We start from the raw sequence: 21,703 nt of genomic DNA, 5'->3' as shown, positions 1-21,703 counted from the left end.
CATCTCCGTGCCCCCAGTGGCCGGGCAGTGGGGGCTCCGTGACTGGGCGACTCGTCGCACCTGGGGCCATCCAGTGACTGGGAGCAGCTCGCTCCTGCCCGCCTGCTTAGATTGGACGGCAGCCCCAGAGCTGTGCCCCCCCGGGGTGAGCAGCCCCATAGCTGTGCCCCTTCCCGCAAGTGAGCAGCCCATCCCCCGCAGTGAAAGAGCCTCGGCTTTCCTGGGGGCCTGGCTCCCCCGGATCATTGATGTGCTCACGGTGGACCCCTGAGGGGGTGTGGCATTTACTGTCTCCCAGCTGGACCCCCTGCTGGTCACATGTGGGGCTGCAGGGGGGGGCAACCTCCCCAGCTTTGCTGGTTCATGGGCCGGGGCTAGCAGGATGGGAGCTGCGGCTTTGCGGGCCTAACCTTTAAAAGGGGCAGAGCCTGCAGCTGCAGGGCAGCGTGGGCACCAGCCGCCTCTGCCTAGCCTGGGGACCTGCTCTCCAGCCTGGGGCTGTGACTCTCCCGAAGCCCCACAGGGAACCCAGCCAGGGGTCCTGCTTTCCGCTGTCCTGTCCCCAGCGCCCCCTCGAGCAGCAGGGCTGAGACCCCTGGAGTCCTGACTCTCCACCCCACTAGCCCCCTACCTTCCCAGCAGCAGGGCTGAGAACCCCGGAGTCCTAACCCCCCCCACTGGCCTCCTCCCTTCCCAGCAGTGGGGCTAGATCCTGGAGGCCAGCCCCCCAGCACCCTGCTCACCGCTGGCCCCTGAGGCTGTGTTGCACTGAGCAGGGGGCTGGTAGGAGGCAAAGCCCGGCTGGGAAGGGGCATCGCCCAGTCCCTGTTCAGGGGAACGTGAACAGAGCCGAAGGGGCCAGGCCTGGTGTCCTTTGGGGGCCGGTTTATTTCCAACAGGCTTCGGGGTGCCGGGGCCCGATCACATGCTGTGGGCTAAAACCCACATGTGGTGCCCCCCTCCCCCAGGGCGGGGCTAGCGGACACGGCAGGCCGGCTTCGGCAAGATCGTGGCCAGCACGACATCCACCACGACCGCCGGCAGGTAGGAGGCAGGCAGCCAGAGCAGCTTGGCGTCCCAGCCGGCGCTGTACCGTGTACGTGGGTGCTTGGCCTGCAGCGCGTGCTCCATGCAGCTGGTCACCTTGCTCAGGTCAGGGTCGCAGATGAAGTCCATGATGAGCCGCTGCACCTTCAGGTCTGGGGGGAGAGAGGGGGGCCCGAGGAGCATTGGCCGGGGGGCGGCAGGGCCAGGCATAGCCCCCCACACACGGCTCCCATTCCTGCCTCCTGGGTCACTGCCTCCCTGCCCCCCTGCCGTGGGCACCCCTGTGTTACAGGCAGATTCACCCACCAGTGAGATGCAGCCACCTCTGGGGTGGGGCACGGCAGCTGTTGAGACAGGGGTCCCTTGCCCGGTGCTGAGATTCAACCACCTGGGGGCGGGGGCATATTTATCCAGCCATGCAGCAACTGGGCAGGGGCATTTAGGACAGGAAGTGAAGGCGGCCCCCGTGTCCAGCGGAAGGCACAGAGCTTTCTGTCTCCTCAGGGCCACAATTCTTTTCTCGTGCTCCCTGCCCTCCCCCCACATCTCCGCTTCTACAGCACCTGGGTCGTGCAGCCCCTACCCCAGCAGCTGGGAGGGGTTCCCCACTCGCTGGCCACAGGGGCTGGACTGTGACACACTTGGGGGGACGGGACACACAGCAGCCCCATGTGGGGAGTGCAGGGGCCCAGCTGACACAGTCTCCTCCCTGTCAGCTGGGTGTCACCAGCCCTGTTCTGCACTGGGGAAACTGAGGCAGGGTAGCAGGCAAGTGACTCAACTGTGGGTCCCACAGGGTGAAGGGGCCCCCCATTCCCCGTCAGCCTGTGACCTGAGCACCCCCATGCCACAGGCTCCTGGCCCCAGGGAATGGGGGGGCTACAGCCCCAGCTCTGCGGGGTAGCCCTGGCTGGCCCCGGGCCCCTGGCACTCACACTGCGGGAAGAAATCCTCCCCGTAGCTCTGCCTGGCCTCAGGTGCCAGTTCGCTCCACAGCTGGTGCAGGGAGGCCTCGATGGTGTCCAGGCTGGTCACGGCTGTCTTGAAGAACCCGGGCTCGATGATGGACACCCGCACCCCAAAATGGTACATGTCGCGCCTGCAAGGCACTGGCGTGAGCGGGCCCCGGCCGTGTGACCTGCTGTGGACATGCCCCCAGCCCTGGGACAGCCTGCGGCGGGGACAGGCCTGAGCCTGAATGGAGCTGAGCACGCATTGGCCAGCAACTAGGCATTAACTCCGTGTCCAGAGCAGGGAGCCGACTCTCCCAAGGTGCCACAGGATAGAACCCAGGAGTCCTGGCTCCCAGCTCTGTCCCCCCCGCCTGCTCTAACCGCTAGACCCCACTCCCCTCCCAGAGCTGGGGACAGAACCCAGGAGTCCTGGCTCCCAGCTCTGTCCCCCCCCTGCTCTAACTGCTAGACCCCACTCCCCTCCCAGAGCTGGGGACAGAACCCAGGAGTCCTGGCTCCCAGCCCTGCCCCCCCCTGCTCTAACCGCTAGACCCCATTCCCCTCCCAGAGCTGGGGACAGAACCCAGGAGTCCTGGCTCCCAGCTCTGTCCCCCCCCTGCTCTAACTGCTAGACCCCACTCCCCTCCCAGAGCTGGGGACAGAACCCAGGAGTCCTGGCTCCCAGCTCTGTCCCTCCCCTGCTCTAACTGCTAGACCCCACTCCCCTCCCAGAGCTGGGGACAGAACCCAGGAGTCCTGGCTCCCAGCCCTGCCCCCCCCTGCTCTAACCGCTAGACCCCATTCCCCTCCCAGAGCTGGGGACAGAACCCAGGAGTCCTGGCTCCCAGCTCTGTCCCCCCCCTGCTCTAACTGCTAGACCCCACTCCCCTCCCAGAGCTGGGGACAGAACCCAGGAGTCCTGGCTCCCAGCTCTGTCCCTCCCCTGCTCTAACTGCTAGACCCCACTCCCCTCCCAGAGCTGGGGACAGAACCCAGGAGTCCTGGCTCCCAGCTCTGTCCCCCCCCCTGCTCTAACTGCTAGACCCCACTCCCCTCCCAGAGCTGGGGACAGAACCCAGGAGTCCTGGCTCCCAGCTCTGTCCCTCCCCTGCTCTAACTGCTAGACCCCACTCCCCTCCCAGAGCTGGGGACAGAACCCAGGAGTCCTGGCTCCCAGCCCTGCCCCCCCCTGCTCTAACTGCTAGACCCCATTCCCCTCCCAGAGCTGGGGACAGAACCCAGGAGTCCTGGCTCCCAGCTCTGTCGCCCCCCTGCTCTAACTGCTAGACCCCACTCCCCCTCCCAGAGCTGGGGACAGAACCCAGGAGTCCTGGCTCCCAGCCCGTCCCCCAGCAAAGAGTCCAGGGATTGGGGGTAACCCTGGCCTGCTTGGAGAGGGGGCCCTACCGCCCAGGGGGCAGAGCATGGCAGGGGGTCGGGTGGGGGGCTCACCGCAGGCTGTCGGAGAAGGCCTCCACGGTGTACTTGGAGATGCAGTACCCGCCCCCGTTGGCCGAGAGCCGCCCCAGCACGCTGGACATGTTGACCACGCGGCCCCGCGCCCGCTTCAGCAGTGGCAGGAAGGCGAGGGTCACCTCGATGAGACCGAAGGTGTTGACGGCCAGGACCTGCTGGAAATCCTGGACCCGCATCCACTCGGTGGGGCCGATGGGGTTCGCCACCCCCGCGTTGTTCACCAGCCCGAAGAGCCCTGGCAGGGAGCCGCGGCAGCTGGGCCGGAGGTGGCGGGATCTCCCCACACAGCTGCCGACCCCAGCCAGCGCCCCCTGCTGGGAGCCCCCCATAGTACCCCCTGCTGGGCGCCCCCCAGCACTCCTGCCCCACATAGCACCCCCTGCTGGGCGCCCCCCAGCACTCCTGCCCTGCCCCCATAGCGCCCCCTGCTCGGAGCTCCCCCACCACCCCAGTGCCTCCGCCCTGCTCCCCACAGCACCCCCTGCTGGAAGAGGCTGGGGCTGGAGTAGTGGGGTGCTTCCCCTGCACCCACTCACCTTTCTCCCCCACCGCCGCCTGCACCCACTCCACGGCCCGCTGGATGCTCTCGGTGCTGGTGACGTCGAGCCGGGTGGCCCGCAGGCCGGCTGAGCTGGTGCGCTGCAGGTTGTCGGCCCCCTTCTGGGTCAGGCAGCCGGCCAGCACCCGGAAGCCCTTCCTGTCCAGCCGCCTGGCCAGCATGTGCCCGAAGCCCGAATCGCAGCCTGTGATGAAGACGTGCTTGTCCTGGACGCTGGCCAGGGTCTGGCGGTCCCGCAGGTACCAGGCCAGCCCCCACACCAGGGCCACCAGCCCCACGTAGAGCCACATGGCTGGCACCTGCCGCAGGCCGAACACACCAGCCTCAGAGCTGGAACGCGGGAGGGGCGGGGGTAGCGCAAGGAACCCAGGCGTCCTGGGTCCCCCGCCCCGCTCTAACCACTGGTCCCCACGTCCCTCCCGGAGCCGGGAACGGAACCCAGGCGCCCGAGTGCCCTGCCTGTGCTGATGACGAGACCCCCCTCAGCGACGAGCCAGGCGCCGACCGGCCCCCCGCTCAGCCCGAGTCCCTGTGCGAGGTGCGTTTTGGGGGGGTGGGGGCAGGTTTGCTGTTGTGCTTGTGGCAGGGTGAGGTGGGTGCCCTGAGCAGGGACTTGGGCTCCAGGCTCCATCCCCCACCACAAGCCCCTGGCTTCGGGCAGGTCCTGGGGTCGGTGGGGGGCCGTGGTCTGGGGGGGCCACTTACCACTCAGCAACTCCGGGGTGCAGGAACCCTCCCCCTCACCTGCCCACTGCATAGCCCAGCACCCCCTCCCTCAGTGCAGCCGCGCTCCCGGGGGCGGGGTAAGAGCCCCCACAGCCACGGCTCCCCCTTACCCCCCACGGGCCGCTCTGCGCAACAACCTGCCTGAAGTAGGCCATGGGCCTGGGCTGGGGTGCGTGATGGGGATTAGCCAGGATCAGCGTGTCAGAGGCTGGCTGGCTCCCAGCTCCCATGGGGAGGGGCCGGGGGCACTGGCCTCTTCCCTGGCACAGAGATGGAGAAACTGAGGCACAGAGTGGGGAAGGGACGGGCCGAAAGGGAGCCAGGACACCTGGGATCCAGCCCCTTCTCCTCCCCCCACGGGTGATGGGGCTGCCCCCCGGTTGGTTATTGTAGGGTTGTGCCGCAGGGAGCCGGCAGAGCGAACCTGGCCGCTGGCTCCTGCAGTCCCAAGGGGAGAGCTCAGCCCCCCCCGGCACTCTAAGCCCCCTGGGCTCGGGACGGGGGAGCTTCCGGTCCCTGGCTGGGGTGCAGGGGGTGTGACCCAGCCCAGGGCCAGTCCCAGCTGTAGGACACCCAGCGCAAGGGGTTTCACTCTGGGAATAGAACCCAGGAGTCCTGGCTCTCCCCCCTGCCCCCCCCGCCATCGGCCCACTCTAGCCCCCAGAGGATCCTGCCTTGAGGTTGGGGTCTTGGAAGGGGCCACGGGGACAGGGCGACACCTGGGCTCTGCACCTGGAGGCAAGGGGGGGGGGGGACCCAGTGCCCCCCAAGAACCTTCCTCTGCAGGACCAGGAGGGGCTCCCGGCAGTGGCTGGCAGCTAAGGGGTGAAGGTGCATCCCATTCCCTGGCCCCAGAGGCAGAGCTGGGCCAGCTGCCCAGTGCCCCGTGGCTGGGGGGGGGGCATTACCAAGGGGGATTAGACCCGTGCCCCTGAATCCCCTGAACAGCGGAGAGGCCCGGCTGGGGAGGAGGTTTCATAACCTCGAGGGTGCTGGGCCGGCCATTCCGTGCCCCCTCTAGGGGTTGCAGCCCGAGTCTGTGCCCCCCATTCTGGGGGGCGGGGAGATCAGGGGTGCCCAGCAATCCCCACTGGGTCATTCTCCTGGGAGCTCAGGGCGGGGTGGGCCTGGTCCTGTCCCCACACAGCAAGTGCTGGTGCCAGGGCTGGAAGGGTTAACGGAGGGGCAGCTGGTGCCCCCGGCTTGCGGCCGCCTGGCCGCCCTGGCCACACACCAGCCCCAGCCAGCGGGATGCAGGAACGGCTGGACCACTGCTCCGGACTGGCACAGCAGGGCTATGCTCGCGCGTGGTGCGGGGGGGGGGGGGACTGCTGCATCTCGGCACAGCCCCCCGCCCCCCCCGAGGGTCCCGCAGGCAGCAGCTGAGTCCCCGTCCCCCCAGCCCGGGTGCCCCTTCCATGGCACAGGGAACACATGGGGCTGGCTGCCACAGAATGGGCTGCCCTTCCTCAGCCGCGGCCGAAGGTGGGCTGCGCTTTGTGTTTCAGATGGGTAAACTGAGGCACATAGCGGGGGAGGGGGCTGGCCCATGGACCCAGTGCAGGGCTGGGGACGGGGACCCAGGTGTCCTGACACCCCGTCTGAGCTTTCAGCCCACGCACAATGAGTGTCCGCAAGCAGCCTGCTCCCGAGGTGCCTGCAGGCATGGGGGGGGACGGACGACGATGGGGCTCACCGGGGCCCACGTGAGGAATCAGTGTCTGAGCCACTCGCCCATCTGTGACCCCCGCGGCACCAGCCCCTAGCTCTGCCCCCTATGCCCATCACCCCCAAGGGCCTGCGGTGGCCTGGCATCACCCCTGCAGCTGGTCGCTGGGCCCGGATCCAGCTGCCAGCCCAGCCGGGGGGGGGAGGGTGCTGCCTGCCCCCTCCCACTCCCCACAGCCCCTCTGCTGCCTTTGCCCCACATACCTGCCTGCTGTTCAGACCGGCCCTGCGCTGCAGGCTGGGGTCCTGCTGCCTGGGATCGAGCCACACGAGTTCTGCTCCAGCCAAAGTCCAGGGAAGAGCCGATTTCCCCCCCACGGGCGGGGCCCTGCCAGCCTGGCGTTAACCCCCTGCCAGCTCCCAGCCTGCAGGCAGGGCCCCCCCACACCAGCCCCGGGGCAGGCGGGGCCCAGGGCCCTCAGGACCAGGGCAGGGGGGCAGGGCCGGCTCCGCACCAGGCCAGGGCCAGAGCAGCAACGGGGGCCCTGCACACACAGAGTGAGTGCGCCCCCAGGAGCCCCAAGCCCCCGGCAATGGTCAGCGGGCACCTGCCCCACAGGCAGGCAGTGAGGGGTAACGGGGTCTCTGGAGGGGACCAGGGCGGCGGGGCCAAGCCGAGGAGCGTGACCGAAGGGGTGAGGGCAGGGGGAGGGGGGCCAGGCATGGGCAGGAGACACCAGGAGCCTGCCGTGTTGGACCCACAGAGCTGCACGTCAGGGGGGCTATAAAGTCACCCACTTGCTGCTGCTGGTGCATGGCTGTTCTGTGCCTCAGTTTCCCCAGCTGTACAATATATGTCCCTGACAGTGAAGAGAACCCAGACAAGTTCCTTTCAAAGGAAAGGAGGGGGATGGGCTGGGGCACGGGAGGGGGTGGCTCACAGGCCCCTGGGTGGTAGAGGGGGACCCCCAGGGGCTTGGCAGGGAGCAGGAACCCCCCACCCAGGCCCCAGGCCTGGCCCAGCTGGGGGGCGAGGGGGGAGATCAGGCGCAGGGAGCCCATGCTGTGCATGGGGCTGGGGAGGGATTAGCGGGTGCCAGGGTCTCACGGCTCCTTGTCTGGGGCTCAGCAAGAGCCTCCGAGGCGGATTGGAGTGAAAGAGGATTTGGGGCAGGGAGGGGGGAGCCCTGATCAGGCACTAACCCCCCTCCCCCACGGGGCAAGATCCGGTACAGCGGCGCTCCTGCCCCACCCGCCCACAGCTGGGAGCTGCCCCCCCAGCCACAGCCCCTGCCCCGCCCCCCCAGCACCCCGTGCTGGGAGCCGTCCCCCCCAGCCAGCACCCCTGCCCCGCCCCCCCAGCGCCCCCTGCTGGGAGCCGCCCCCCCCAGCCAGCACCCCTGCCCCGCCCCCCCCAGCGCCCCCTGCTGGGAGCCGCCCCCCCAGCCAGTGCCCCTGCCCCGCCCCCCACAGCGCCCACAGCTGGGAGCCGCCCGCCCCCAGCCAGTGCCCCTGCCCCCGCCCCCACAGCACCCCCCTGCTGGGAGCCGCCCCCCCCCAGCCAGCACCCCTGCCCCGCCCCCCACAGCGCCCCCCTGCTGGGAGGGGCTGGGCTCGCCTTACTGCCCAGCTCCCCCCCTTACAGAGGCTCTGACACGTGGCCTGCTCTGGTTTAACTAACGCGTTTTATTCCATTCTCCAGCCAGGCCCCCCTGCAGCGCTGGGATCCCCCCCAGTCAGAATCCCAGCCCCCCGAGCCAGCCGCCCTCTGCCCCACCCCCTGCTGCGAGCCGCCCCGCACATGGGCGGGCGACCTGCAGGCCCGTGACGGGCTCAGGTGGCCCCAGGGCCCACACCCAACGGCCCCCCCCTGTGGCAGGGCACCAGACGGCCCAGCAGCCCCCAGGGTCAGAGCAAAGCGCCTGCAGCCGGGGTTCCCAACGCCCTCCAGCTAGCAGGCGGGACGGTGCCTCTCGCCCAAGGGCTGGGGCGGGTGTAATGCAGGATGGGTCGTTTCTTCCTTGCTCTCCCCCCCCCCCCGGCCGAAGGGGCAAAGAGCTGGGCCGTTCCCACTGAGCCGTGGCCAGAAGGGCGGACGCCAGGCGAGCTGCAGCACTGGGGGTCCCCAGAGGCTTCGCCTGGGCTAGCGAGCAAGGCAGCCGGCTCCGGGCACGCAGGGGGGGGTCGTCCTGGAGGTGGCTGAGCGAGCCAGCAAGGCGGAGGGCGGCCCCGCTCCAGCCTGGCGGGGGCTCAGGAGCTGGAGGGCTGCAGCTGCCCCTTGTACAGGTACTCCAGGGCGGTGGCGATGGTCCGCATGTCCAGCTCGATGCTGCGCGCCCAGTTCTCCACGTCGCCAATCTCCTGGCGGGCAAAGGAGACATCAGGGCCCTGCCTCGTGCCCCCGGCCCCCAGCCCATGGTGGCGCGCTTCCCCCGTTCAGCACCGTGCACATGAGCGCAGTGACCAGCAGGGGAAGCTACTCCACCGCGGGGTCACCCCCAGCCCTGCCGGTGCCCTCACTCCCGACCCGCAGCCCCTGCTAGCCCAGCCCTGCCGGTGCCCGTCACTCCCGATCCACAGCCCCTGCTAGCCCAGCCCTAGGCCCCCAGCCCTGCCGGTGCCCGTCACTCCCGACCCGCAGCCCCTGCTAGCCCAGCCCTGCCGGTGCCCGTCACTCCCGATCCACAGCCCCTGCTAGCCCAGCCCTAGGCCCCCAGCCCTGCCGGTGCCCGTCACTCCCGACCCGCAGCCCCTGCTAGCCCAGCCCTGCCGGTGCCCGTCACTCCCGATCCACAGCCCCTGCTAGCCCAGCCCTGCCGGTGCCCGTCACTCCCGACCCGCAGCCCCTGCTAGCCCAGCCCTAGGCCCCCAGCCCTGCCGGTGCCCGTCACTCCTGACCCGCAGCCCCTGCTAGCCCAGCCCTAGGCCCCCAGCCCTGCCGGTGCCCGTCACTCCTGACCCGCAGCCCCTGCTAGCCCAGCCCTAGGCCCCCAGCCCTGCCGGTGCCCGTCACTCCCGACCCACAGCCCCTGCTAGCCCAGCCCTGCCGGTGCCCGTCACTCCCGACCCACAGCCCCTGCTAGCCCAGCCCTGCCGGTGCCCGTCACTCCCGACCCACAGCCCCCTGCTAGCTCAGCCAGTGCCCCCCAGCTCTGTCGGTGCCCGTCACTCCCGACCCTGAGTGCACAATGCCAGTCGTGCTGAACCATCCATTCCTTGCACCCGGGCAGCTGAGGCTTCTCCACTCATTGCACCAGCGCCCTACAGCGCAGCTCTCAGCAGCGTGAAACAATGCCGGGGCCCCAGAGCCGGAGGAGGCAGGACCTGGCCCCCAGCAGTGTGGCGTGGAGCAGACTCTCCGCGGTGGCAGGGAACACGCCCGGCATCGCCAGCACCACCCCACGCCAGGCAGACGGTAGGTCTGGCGCTGAGGCTGCAGGTGGGCAAGGCCGGGGGGGAGGTGGCGCTGGGCGCACGGCCATGCCAGCCCCGCTGGGTGGGCGAAGGGGAGGAGTCGGACGCTAGCGGTGGGGTGCATAGGGCAGCTCTGCCTTTGTATGGTGAGACGCGCCGTCCTGCCATCCCCCACGCCCAATGGGCACAAAGCCGGCTTTGAGGGCTCAGGCCAAGCCAGGCTCAATGGGCCGATTCTCTGCCCTGGAGGCCGGAGGGCGAATAAACCCTGAACAAACGGCTCTGATCCGACAGCGTCGGGAGAGGACGGGGGTGGGGACGCGGCTCCAGCAGCCCACAGGGGGATGCCAATGCCAGCGTGAAGGGGGCACAGGCAGAGGGGCAAAGCCCTGGGGGGGCCCCAGGCCTGTGTCAGCAGAAGCTGGCACCAACCAGCTGCCTCCCCCAGCATGGTGCCATCCCCTCCTTGCTCCACACCATTCACCTGGCCGAGAGCCCCAGGGAAATCAGAGCCCCCTCCCGCCAGCTGACAGGACTGTGCGCCCCTGGAGACCCTCTGCGGGGCCTTTCCCAGCCCTGGGCTGGAGGCGGATGGCACCTGCCTGGCATTCCTGTCTCTGGGTGAGGGGGATTTCCTTGTGGTTCCCCTGCCCTCGGGGTGGGGCGGGGCACAGCTGGGCAGGAGATCCGCCTCCCCAATGGTGTCCCGGGGCGGACTGACCTTGAGCGCCTGGTTGAAGTTCTCTACCATGTTGATCCACTGGCCTGTCTGCTTGGCAAATTGGGCGGCTTGGATCTGCAGCGTCTTCACCTCGTGGTCCAGCTTCCTCTGGTTCACGTAGGCCTGGGCCACCCTGGGCAGGGCAGGAGGGTGATCAGCCAGCCCCCGGGAAGGGCCCGCCCCCCACCAGCCGCTCCGCATGGGGACATACACCCTGCACCTCCGTATCGTCCCCTTCAGCGCCGGGAGCCCCAGCAGCGGCTGGCCGGGATCCAGAGGCCCAGGACAGGACAGGCCTCGGGGGAGCATGCCCCGGAGTGGGGGCGGAGGCAAACGCTGGGAGTCTCTGGCCGGGGAAGTTCCCAAGCCGGAGCAGCTTAGCGGCTCAGCAGCATCTGGGAACCATCACCAGGCCCTGAGAGCGTCTGGTTCTCATCAGGCCAGGCAGCATGCGGGGCACCAGGTGTGCCCAGAAGGCAGCAGGGCTCCTGGAGGCGGGGAAGGGATCTGGCCCGACAGCTGGAGAGGGGCGTGCCAGGCACTGAGATCCAGGCCATGGGGCACAGGCCTGGGGGAGGCATGTGGGCCAGGCCAGCATCACTGCACACGGTACGGGCAGCAGGGTGGTCACCCTCGCAGCCTCGCCATCCCATTGCCAGACAGGGAATACAGGCACAGGAGCGGGACTCGCACAGTGGAACAGTGGTGAGGGCTGGGAATGGGACCCAGGAGTCCTGCCTCCTAGCTGCCCTGCTCTAGCCACTAGCCCCACTGGCTCTGCAGCTCCCCTCCCCGCCCCAAGGGTGCTTTGGCCTCTCTGCTGGGACTGCCACATGGGGGTGCATGGCAGGGCGGGGCCCTTCCCAGCGAGAACGGGGCTGAGATCCAGCAAGTTCGTTTCATGCCAGAGACGGAGTTTACTTTCCCCTGGGCCCGGCCCACGGCTGCGAGCAGAGGGCTGCTCTCCCATCATGGGCACAGTAGCCAGCGTGCCCCACCCAGCTCAGACGAGTTATTTTCAGAACGGACAGAGCTCCCTGCAGAGACGTGCCTGGGGAGGAGCCCACCTTAGATGAGTGTTCGTCGCAGGAGGCTCCCGGGGGCATGGAGCGCTGGCAGCCTGTCCCCCGGCTCCTCAGCCCTGCACTGCAGTCAGTGAGCTCCAGCCCGCCCCGGGAGGCTGCGGGTGCTTGGAGAAGGGGCAGCCTGCCCGGCGGCGAAGGGGGAGAACCCTGCTGCCCACCGGGGAACCCGCACCATGACACTGACCAAAGCCTTTGCAACCAAACCCTTCCAGGCCTTGGCCGGGAGGGAACCAGGGGCCATTTCCCAGCCATAATCTGCCCTGCGGGAGAGGGCCCTGGGCAGGGGCCCATGGAGGGAGCGGCTAGCTGCCCAGGATCCAGCTCCCTTCCTCACGCAGCACTCGCTGGATGAGCAGAGTCGCATGATTGCTGAATGCAGCCTGTGCTCAGAACGCGGCCGCAAAGTCCCCTCTGCCGAGCCGCTTCCCGCAGTCAGGGGAGCGGGGATCTTGGCCAGGGACTGGCAGGGAGCTGTCCCATTCAGGGGTCGCCGTAAGGAGTCTGTGTGGACTACAGGTTTCCAAGGATTACACAGGCTTTTAGCCACACAGCCCCAGCTAGAGCCAAGGGGGCCAGGCAGAGACCAGGGCGATAGGTCCCTGCCACTCGCCTGGGCCAGAAACCCTGAGCATCAATTTCAGTGTTGCTCAGAAGTGCAGGATTCAGAGCCCTGGAGACACAGGCCCACGACCCCCAGGGCTGTACCCTGGCCCCAACCAACCAGCTTTCCCCTACCCTGGGTGGGAGAGCGGCACCGGACCCCAGTCAGTCCTGGGGCTCTGTGACGGGAAGGGGCCACACCCCAAAAGCACATCACTATCCCCACTTAGTTGTGGTCTGAGGCCTGCGAACTCATGACGCTCAGGCCACTAAACAGCCATCAAACAGTAACTACTTGTGGTTGCTGCCAGCCTGGGTTGGACCGGCCTGGACAAAATGTTTCGTACCCCATCATCAGGCAGCGAGGGGCAGTGCGCCGCCTGCAGAAACGGGGCTCTCCTGGCAAAAAGAGCAGGGAAGCTCCTGAATCCAGGTGGGGACGTTACATGGCCCCAGGAGTTTGGGGCCACACCGGTGCTGGAGCCTCCCTCGCAGCAGGACAATGGGCTTCTCGCCGCCCCAGCTCTGCTCCATTCTCTCTCACCACCTGGCCTCTGAGAACCCCCCCTGCCAGCCTCCAGGGACGCAGGGCAGGGCACAGTGTGGTTTAAAGAGTTATAAAACCCGGGCTTCCTCCAGCCCCAGGCAGAACCAAGGCCCCGTGGAGAAGGTGGGAGAAAACGACTCCCGTCCCTTTAATTTAGGACAAGGGCGGTGGAAGGTGCTGGGCTGATGTTGGAGTCCCCTCTACGTCCACAGAACCAGGCTGCCTCCTGCCCCCACAGGGACTAAGCCTAGGGGCCGCGGGCAGTTCAGTCGCCAGGCGCCAGCCAAATCCTTGGCCTCGCTGCTTCCCTGGAGGCGACTGGCTCTGGAAATCCCATCACAGCCCTGGGGAAGCCCCAGTGAAAGGCCCATCACCGTGCACCGGGCAGGACACATTTTTGCCTACGTGGCTCCCGACGCTGCTGAGCTGCGGGCCGGCTTTGCCACTCACCCTACGTTCAGGTGGTCCGTCAGGGCCTCGGTCAGGCACGTGGCTGCAGCAATGGCCTCTCGCCGTCTCCGCTCTGCAAGGGAAAGGCCCGAGTGCCCCAGTGTTTGTACTGGGGGGGAGCTCAAACCGACTGACCCTTTACAGACGTCTCCCCGCCAGCACTGATCCCGGAGTCGCAACCGCACAGACCAGCTAGTGCAAAGGCGGGAGTTGCCGAGAAAACCATGAACACGAAGCTGAGCTGAACCCCGTGAGGGGTGGCCGTGGCATGTACCCCACCCCACGTGCTCAGCAGAAACAGGGAGGTCTGGGATGACAAGGGCCAACCTTGTCCTTCAAGGTGCCTGGGTGGCCTGGGAAATGCTGTCAAATCTCGAGCAACAATAAGGTATTTGTCAGTGCTCGAGGGCGAGGGATCTGGCGGTTAGTCCGGGGGGAGGGAGGGAGCGAAATGGGAGCCAGGACTCCTAGGTTCTAGCCCCGGCTCTGGGAGGCCAGCAGAGTCTAGGGGGTTACAGCAGGTGGCCAGGAGCCAGTGTAAGCCACACACCTCCTGGGTGTGGTGTGGCGCCAGGAGCTGGGACAACAGACACCACGAGAGAGCGAGACTGAATCTGCTCTGCAGCCTTAGGTAACAGCCACACGGCATTTAGATCATGCACCAAGCTCCAGGGGTCCCAGGTTTGATCCTACCCCGCGTCTGCCGGCATTACACCAGGACTCCTTGGAGTCGCTACAGGCTGGGGAGCGACCGGCTCAGAGGCAGTTCTGCAGCAAAGGACCTGGGGGTTACAGTGGATGAGAAGCTGGAGATGAGTCAGCAGGGTGCCCTTGTTGCCAAGAAGGCGAACGGCCTATTGGGCTGCATTAGTAGGAGCGTTGCCAGCAGACCGAGGGACGTGATTATTCCCCTCTATTCGGCACTGGTGAGGCCACATCTGGGGTATTGCGTCCAGTTTTGGGCCCCCCACTACGGCAAGGGGGTGGACAAATCGGAGAGTCCAGTGGAGGGCAATGGAAATGATCAGGGGGCTGGGGAACATGACCTACGAGGAGAGGCTGAGGGAACTGGGCTCGTTTAGCCTGCAGAAGAGAAGAGTGAGGGGGGATTTGATGGCAGCCTTCAGCTGCCTGACGGGGGGTTCCGGAGCGACTGGAGCGCGGCTGTTCTCAGGGGTGGCAGAGGACGGAAGAAGGACCGATGGTCTCACGTGGCGGGGGGCCTAGGTTGGATGCTAGGAATCGCCGTGTCACCAGGAGGGGGGCGAAGCACGGGCTCCCTAGGGCGGTGGTGGAATCTCCTTCCTCAGAGGTTTTTAAGGCCGGGCTTGACACCGCCCTGGCTGGGGTGACTGAGCGGGGCCTGGGCCTGCTTTGAGCCGGGGCTGGGACTGGACCCTGCTGAGCCCCCTTCCCTCCCCGACTTTCGGAGACCTGGCCCGGGCTCGGGGAGCGGCTGGGGGCGGGGCGCCAGGGCTCAGGACGCCTGGGTTCCGATTCCAGCTCTGCCACTGACCCACGGCGCGACCTCGGGAGAGTCGCGCCCCCGCCCTGTGCCTCAGTTTCCCCACCCGCAGAGCAGGGCCCAGCCCCCAGCTGGGGCGCGGGTGGAAGTGGGGGGTGCGAAGGGCCGGTGCCGAACGACACCGGCGGGCCCACGGCGCCCTCGCGGAGTGACGTCACTGGAAGAGTGACGGGGGCACCGAGTCCTGGGGCGGGCAGGCCACCCCCGAAGGGTGATGTGACGTCATCACGCGGCGCCACGGCGACCCCGAGGCCCGGCGCGACGCAGGCAGGCCGGCCCAGCCCCCGCAGAGTGACGGCCCCGCGGGCCAATAGGAACCCGGCCCGGGGGAGCAGGCTGCCATGGAGACGCCGACGGACTCACCTTGCTGCTCGCGGCGCTCGCTCTGCTGGGCCTGGTGCTCGCGCAGCAGCCGGGACAGCATCGCCCGGCCGGCCGCCCGCTCCGCGCGGGTCATGTGACCGCGCCGCCACGTGACCCCCGCGGCCCCGCCCCGCCACGGGGCGGGGCCTGGCCCTGGGGGGTGGCGCGGCGGGGGCCGTTTGACGCGGCGGGGGGGCGGGTGTTTGGCGGTGGGGGGGGAGATACGGTGGGGGGGGCGGGTGTTTGGCCAGGGGGGGTGACCCAGCGGGGGGGTCGGGTGTTTGGCGGTGGGGGGGGGTGACGCGGCGGGGGGGGTGTTTGGCACTAGGGGGGTGACCCAGCGGGGGGGGCGGGTGTTTGGCAGTGGGGGGGGTGACGCGGCGGGGGGGGTGTTTGGCGGTGGGGGGGGTGACCCAGCGGGGGGGGCGGGTGTTTGGCACTAGGGGGGTGACGCGGCGGGGGGGGGTGTTTGGCGGTCGGGGGGGGTGACCCAGCGGGGGGGTCGGGTGTTTGGCGGTGGGGGGGGTGACGCGGCGGGGGGGGGTGTTTGGCACTAGGGGGGTGACCCAGCGGGGGGGCGGGTGTTTGGCAGTGGGGGGGGTGACGCGGCGGGGGGGGTGTTTGGCACTAGGGGGGTGACCCAGCGGGGGGGGCGGGTGTTTGGCAGTGGGGGGGGTGACGCGGCGGGGGGGGGTGTTTGGCGGTGGGGGGGGTGACCCAGCGGGGGGGGCGGGTGTTTGGCAGTGGGGGGGTGACGCGGCGGGGGGGGGTGTTTGGCGGTGGGGGGGGTGACCCAGCGGGGGGGGCGGGTGTTTGGCGGTGGGGGGGGTGACGCGGCGGGGGGGCGGGTGTTTGGCAGTGGGGGGGTGACGCGGCGGGGGGGGGTGTTTGGCGGTGGGGGGGGTGACCCAGCGGGGGGGGCGGGTGTTTGGCAGTGGGGGGGTGACGCGGCGGGGGGGGGTGTTTGGCGGTGGGGGGGGGTGACCCAGCGGGGGGGGCGGGTGTTTGGCGGTGGGGGGGGTGACGCGGCGGGGGGGCGGGTGTTTGGCACTAGGGGGGTGACGCGGCGGGGGGGGGGGTGTTTGGCGGTCGGGGGGGGTGACCCAGCGGGGGGGTCGGGTGTTTGGCGGTGGGGGGGGGTGACGCGGCGGGGGGGGGGTGTTTGGCACTAGGGGGGTGACCCAGCGGGGGGGGGCGGGTGTTTGGCAGTGGGGGGGGGTGACGCGGCGGGGGGGGTGTTTGGCACTAGGGGGGTGACCCAGCGGGGGGGCGGGTGTTTGGCAGTGGGGGGGGTGACGCGGCGGGGGGGGTGTTTGGCGGTGGGGGGGGTGACCCAGCGGGGGGGGCGGGTGTTTGGCAGTGGGGGGGGTGACCCAGCGGGGGGGGCGGGTGTTTGGCAGTGGGGGGGTGACGCGGCGGGGGGGGGTGTTTGGCGGTGGGGGGGGTGACCCAGCGGGGGGGGCGGGTGTTTGGCAGTGGGGGGGTGACGCGGCGGGGGGTGTGTTTGGCACTAGGGGGGTGACCCAGCGGGGGGGGCGGGTGTTTGGCAGTGGGGGGGTGACGCGGCGGGGGGGGTGTTTGGCACTAGGGGGGTGACCCAGCGGGGGGGGCGGGTGTTTGGCGGTGGGGGGGGTTGTCGCGGCGGGGGGGGGCGTTTGGCACTAGGGGGTGACGCGGCGGGGGGGCGGGTGTTTGGCGGTGGGGGGGTGACGCGGCGGGGGGGGTGTTTGGCACTAGGGGGGTGACCCAGCGGGGGGGGCGGGTGTTTGGCAGTGGGGGGGTGACGTGGCGGGGGGGCGGGTGTTTGGCAGTGCGGGGGGGAGATACGGTGGCGGGGGGGGTGTTTGGCGGTGGGGGGGTGACGCGGCGGGGGGGGGTGTTTGGCACTAGGGGGGTGACCCAGCGGGGGGGGCGGGTGTTTGGCAGTGCGGGGGGTTGGCCCCCCGTGGAGAGGCGATGTGGCCAGAGTAAGTGCTCTCCGGAGAACATTCATGGCCATGGTTAGGCCAAACCCTGGAATCACTGAAGTGTTTCACGGAGTAAGGACTAAGTTTTTGGCTGGGGCCAAAGCTTGCTTCGGTAATTTGGCCTTACAAAGAATTCGGTGTAAATACAGCTCCTATCAACGTTGGAGGGTCCTTAAGGTGTATCCAGGGGCTCTGATTTCACCCTTCCACACCAGTCTCACATTGGGAGCGTGCCCGCATGGCTAGAAAGGGCTAAACGTTGTGCAAAATGAATAACCCTCGAAACAGGTAGGGAGAAAATGTTTCCCCAACATCCAGGTTCTTACCACCACCAGCTGCCTCCAACAGCTGTAGCTTCACCAGCCAGCTCTGCAAACTACAACCCTGACCCGCTGCGCTCCACCTCCATCACCGTGCAGCGCTCCAGACATGATAACAGGACATACGCAAATCTGTGATTATCCTGTTCCCCACCCCGCCCCCGTTCCCCCTCCCACACAGCACAGATCTGTCAGGCCATGTGTGTTTCCCCAGCAGTTCTGTTTCTTTTCAATAAATGAATTCTTTGGCTTTGCAAACATTCTTTATTGCATTAAGTAAAAGATAGCATAGGCCAGGAAAGTAACAGGCCCGGCAACTCAGAGCATCGTACGTAGCAAACACAGATGCCTGTTAGCATTGGAGCCTCTGCACTTGACTCCCGTGCAGGGCGCCAAACGTTACTGGTGGCTTTCAGCCTCAAATTGCTCCCTCAAGGCATCCCTAATCCTTACAGCCCATGCTGGGCCCTCTAAGAGCCCTGCTCTCTGGCTGTTCAAATTCAGCCTCCAGGTGTTGAATCTCCGTGGTCCATGCCTCAGTGCAGCGCTCACCCTTCCCTTCACAAATGGAGGGTACAGCATGCAGATACAATTGTGGGGACATTGTCATCGGCCAGGTCCAGCTTCCCATGCAGATAGCGCCAGCAGGCCTTTAAATGGCCAAAAGCACACTCCACCGTCATTCTGCACCGGCTCAGCCTGTTGTTGCACCGCTCCTTGCTGCTGTCAAGGCTCCCTGTGTAGGGTTTCATGAGCCACAGCATCAAAGGGTAGGCAGGGTGTCCAAGGACCACAATAGGCACTTCGACTTCCCCTACGGTGATCTTCTGGTCTGGGAAGAAAGTCCCAGCTTTGCAGCTTCCTGAACAGGCCAGTGTTCTGAAAGATGTGTGCGTCATGCACCTTTCTGGGCCAGCCTGTGTTAATGTCAATGAAACGCCCACGGTGATCCACAAGCGCCTGGAGAACCATTGAGAAATAGCCCTTCCGATTTATGTACTCGGTGGCTAGGTGGTCTGGTGCCAGAATTGGAATATGTGTCCCATCTGTTGCCCCTCCGCAGTTAGGAAAACCCATTTGTGCAAAGCCAGCCACAATGTCCTGCACGTTGCCCGGAGTCACCCACCTGATGGGCCAGAGGGGATTCTGGGTGTAAGTGAAGCTCAGGAGTTGGTAGTGGCTCAGCAGAGCGATGCTTCTGTGGAGCAAGGCAGAGGTGATTTGGTGCTTCGAAAAATTCCTGAAGAGAAGATTGTTCAGGGTGGTCTGTGCAAGCAGCTGGCTGCAGCTGAAGGGTGTGGAAGTGATTTAATCAAGGAAGTTTCAGTTCCTCACAGCCAGACATGTTCTGTTGTGAATGGATCCACTGACTCTCCTCTTGAAAGATCCAGAGTGGAGAGCTTTGAGAGGGTCTCAGACGGGGTGAAAGCTGTTAAGTTGAAGAGCCCTATGACCAAGTGGCTGTGCTTGGCCAGTTTGTTGGGGAGACAAGGTTGTTGAGAGAGGAATGTCTCCGTGCTGATTCTTTGAGTGAGCCGTCTGTGCTTCAGGGTCTGAGAACAGGTTTGGTTCCTGGTGTTTCAGAGCAGGACAGTTTTATGGCTGAATGCTTAAGGATGCCGGGGAGAGCAAGCAAACTCTCACCCTCCGACTCTCTGGCTTTGTGTGGTATCTCTGTAAGACAGAGCCCAGCCTTGGAATTGGTAGCAATTAAGGATCTGAAAACTGGTGAACAAGCTAGTATCTGTGTTGCTGCACCTTACCTGGCTGGCAGGGAGAAGAAGGACTTGCCAATAGCTGTTAGCACCAGAGAGCCCACCCCATCACCCAGTGAATTCTGGTAAGCAAGAGAAATCACGGTGTGATCCTACAGGACAAGAAGAAAAAAGGGAACTTAATTCTGCAAAGGGAAGCCACAGGGTAACCCTGAAAGACCCAAACCCCAGTGGTATTTGGCCAAAGGGGTGGCATGACAAAAATGATTGTAGATGGACACGTGCAATGGATTTGGTGTTATTGCTAATGGTGATTTTTGTAACTCATGTGTTGCTAATACCAAGAGTTGTAAAAATGTACAATGTGCCTAATCTTTGGGCAAATCCCTTGAACACGTTGAGAGTGAAGCATAAGAACACACTTTACGTTAAAAGACCTTGTGATCCTGATATTTCAGTTAGTGCCTGTAAACAGTCCTGGAACTTTTCATAGGGGAAAAGACATTCCAGACCGGATGTGCTGTCTGAAAAGAGAAACTGAGGCACACTACCATATTGCTTTCACGGCTAAATGCCAAGATTCCTGCACTATGGACAACATTAATATCATAGAATCATAGAATATCAGAGTTGGAAGGGACCCCTGAAGGTCATCTAGTCCAACCCCCTGCTCGAAGCAGGACCAATTCCCAGTTAAATCATCCCAGCCAGGGCTTTGTCAAGCCTGACCTTAAAAACCTCTAAGGAAGGAGATTCTACCACCTCCCTAGGTAATGCATTCCAGTGTTTCACCACCCTCCTAGTAAAAAAGTTTTTCCTAATATCCAACCTAAATCTCCCCCACTGCAACTTAAGACCATTACTCCTCGTTCTGTCATCTGCTACCATTGAGAACAGTCTAGAGCCATCCTCTTTGGAACCCCCTTTCAGGTAGTTGAAAGCAGCTATCAAATCCCCCCTCATTCTTCTCTTCTGCAGGCTAAACAATCCCAGCTCCCTCAGCCTCTCCTCATAACTCATGTGTTCTAGACCCCTAATCATTTTTGTTGCCCTTCGCTGGACTCTCTCCAATTTATCCACATCCTTCTTGTAGTGTGGGGCCCAAAACTGGACACAGTACTCCAGATGAGGCCTCACCAATGTCGAATAGAGGGGAACGATCACGTCCCTCGATCTGCTCGCTATGCCCCTACTTATACATCCCAAAATGCCATTGGCCTTCTTGGCAACAAGGGCACACTGCTGACTCATATCCAGCTTCTCGTCCACTGTCACCCCTAGGTCCTTTTCCGCAGAACTGCTGCCTAGCCATTCGGTCCCTAGTCTGTAGCGGTGCATTGGATTCTTCCGTCCTAAGTGCAGGACCCTGCACTTATCCTTATTGAACCTCATCAGATTTCTTTTGGCCCAATCCTCCAATTTGTCTAGGTCCTTCTGTATCCTATCCCTCCCCTCCAGCGTATCTACCACTCCTCCCAGTTTAGTATCATCCGCAATATATCATCATATCTATAGTAACTTGATGTTAATTGGGTTCCAAACATTTGCCAGAGCTTGTATGGATAAAATAGCTATTTTCTTTAGCTCTTGGCAAGATCACATGAGACATACAGGAACCATGCTGCAAGAGCAGATCCAATCCACTTTTGTTCTAACCAAGTTTTACCTTGAGTTTGTAAAGAGATTCAATCATGTTATTGAACGTGACTTTGATAAACCATTTCTGTTCTACACGGATACGGCTTCGAACCCAGTACCAGCTGCAGTAAGACAGAACCAAGGATGGGGAGCTCTTGGGATGCACTCAGTGACATTTGTGTCATCCCTTCCTGCATCAATTGTGCGTTGGGGGTGTGACGTTATGGACATGAACTGTGACCATATAGATCATTGTTGAACCAAGGTCCTACAGTTGCATCAAATCTTTTACCTAGGAGGTCAGGTAAGGTGTCTATGAAAAGGTTATGATTATGCTATCTGGATGTATGTATCTGTCACGGAGTCCCTGGGCGATGCTCTGGAACTGCTCCCCATGAAGCCAGTCAGGACTCTGGGGTAGTCGCCTTTCTGTGAGCAGCCTGTCTTCAGGACACACAGCTCACCCAGCTTCCACCTTCCTGGGTCTGACCTCGGAGCATTCAGCCTCCTCTGCCCCTCCGTGTGCTTCCCCCAGCGAGTCCGCCCAGGTGGGGTCCTGGGGGAGCCAGAGGGTCCTGCACCTCAACTTCGCAGTCAGACGGGACTCTCAGCCAGCCAGTAAAACAGAAGGTTTATTAGACGACAGGAACATGGTCTAAAACAGAGCTTGCAGGTGCAGAGAACGGGACCCCTCAGCTGGGTCCATTCTGGGGGGCAGTGAGCCAGACAACCACATCTGCCCTTCACTCCTCATCCCGGGCCAGCCCCAAACTGAAACTCCCTCCAGCCCCTCCTCCTCTGGGCTTTGTTCCTTTCCCGGGCCAGGAGGGCACCTGATTCCTTTGTTCTCCAACCCTTTAGCTCTCACCTCGCAGGGGGGAAGGGCCCAGGCCATCAGTTGCCAGGAAACAGGGTGTCGGCCATTCTCT

The 21,703-nt window shown here is 65.0% G+C and overlaps 2 protein-coding genes across 2 annotated transcripts; both read right to left on the bottom strand.

Annotated features, from left to right (window-relative positions):
- Positions 1 to 868: 868 nt before the first annotated feature.
- On the bottom strand, positions 869 to 6,793 carry RDH5 (retinol dehydrogenase 5). The gene is made up of 5 exons (XM_073318794.1): positions 6,694 to 6,793; positions 4,013 to 4,334; positions 3,453 to 3,711; positions 1,983 to 2,146; positions 869 to 1,199 (listed from the first exon to the last, which is right to left on the bottom strand). The coding sequence occupies exons 2-5, from the start codon at positions 4,323 to 4,325 to the stop codon at positions 976 to 978; spliced, it is 960 nt and encodes a 319-aa protein (XP_073174895.1). The 5' UTR covers positions 4,326 to 4,334; positions 6,694 to 6,793; the 3' UTR covers positions 869 to 975.
- Positions 6,794 to 8,180: 1,387 nt separating this feature from the next.
- Positions 8,181 to 15,259, bottom strand: BLOC1S1 (biogenesis of lysosomal organelles complex 1 subunit 1). Its single transcript, XM_073318657.1, has 4 exons — positions 15,135 to 15,259; positions 13,247 to 13,319; positions 10,565 to 10,697; positions 8,181 to 8,790 (listed from the first exon to the last, which is right to left on the bottom strand). Exons 1-4 carry the CDS (start codon positions 15,226 to 15,228, stop codon positions 8,680 to 8,682), a joined length of 411 nt encoding a protein of 136 aa, XP_073174758.1. The 5' UTR covers positions 15,229 to 15,259; the 3' UTR covers positions 8,181 to 8,679.
- Between the last annotated feature and the right edge of the window lie 6,444 nt (positions 15,260 to 21,703).

This window comes from Lepidochelys kempii, chromosome 20 (assembly GCF_965140265.1).
Source record: "Lepidochelys kempii isolate rLepKem1 chromosome 20, rLepKem1.hap2, whole genome shotgun sequence".
Lineage (NCBI taxonomy): Eukaryota > Metazoa > Chordata > Testudines > Cheloniidae > Lepidochelys > Lepidochelys kempii.
The sequence above is the reverse complement of the archived record's forward strand: the minus strand, read 5'-3'. Positions and strand labels throughout refer to the sequence as shown.

Excerpts from the sequence above, each read along its gene's own strand:
- RDH5 (XM_073318794.1), bottom strand. The coding sequence starts at position 4,325 with ATGTGGCTCTACGTGGGGCTGGTGGCCCTGGTGTGGGGGCTGGCCTGG. Across the intron at positions 2,147-3,452 it reads GCCTTCTCCGACAGCCTGCG|GCGCGACATGTACCATTTTG; the intron begins GTGAGCCCCCCA and ends AGTGCCTTGCAG. Across the intron at positions 1,200-1,982 it reads GGAGGATTTCTTCCCGCAGT|ACCTGAAGGTGCAGCGGCTC; the intron begins GTGAGTGCCAGG and ends CTCTCCCCCCAG.
- BLOC1S1 (XM_073318657.1), bottom strand. The coding sequence starts at position 15,228 with ATGACCCGCGCGGAGCGGGCGGCCGGCCGGGCGATGCTGTCCCGGCTG. Across the intron at positions 13,320-15,134 it reads CGAGCGCCGCGAGCAGCAAG|AGCGGAGACGGCGAGAGGCC; the intron begins GTGAGTCCGTCG and ends TTTCCCTTGCAG. Across the intron at positions 8,791-10,564 it reads ACTTCAACCAGGCGCTCAAG|GAGATTGGCGACGTGGAGAA; the intron begins GTCAGTCCGCCC and ends TTTGCCCGCCAG.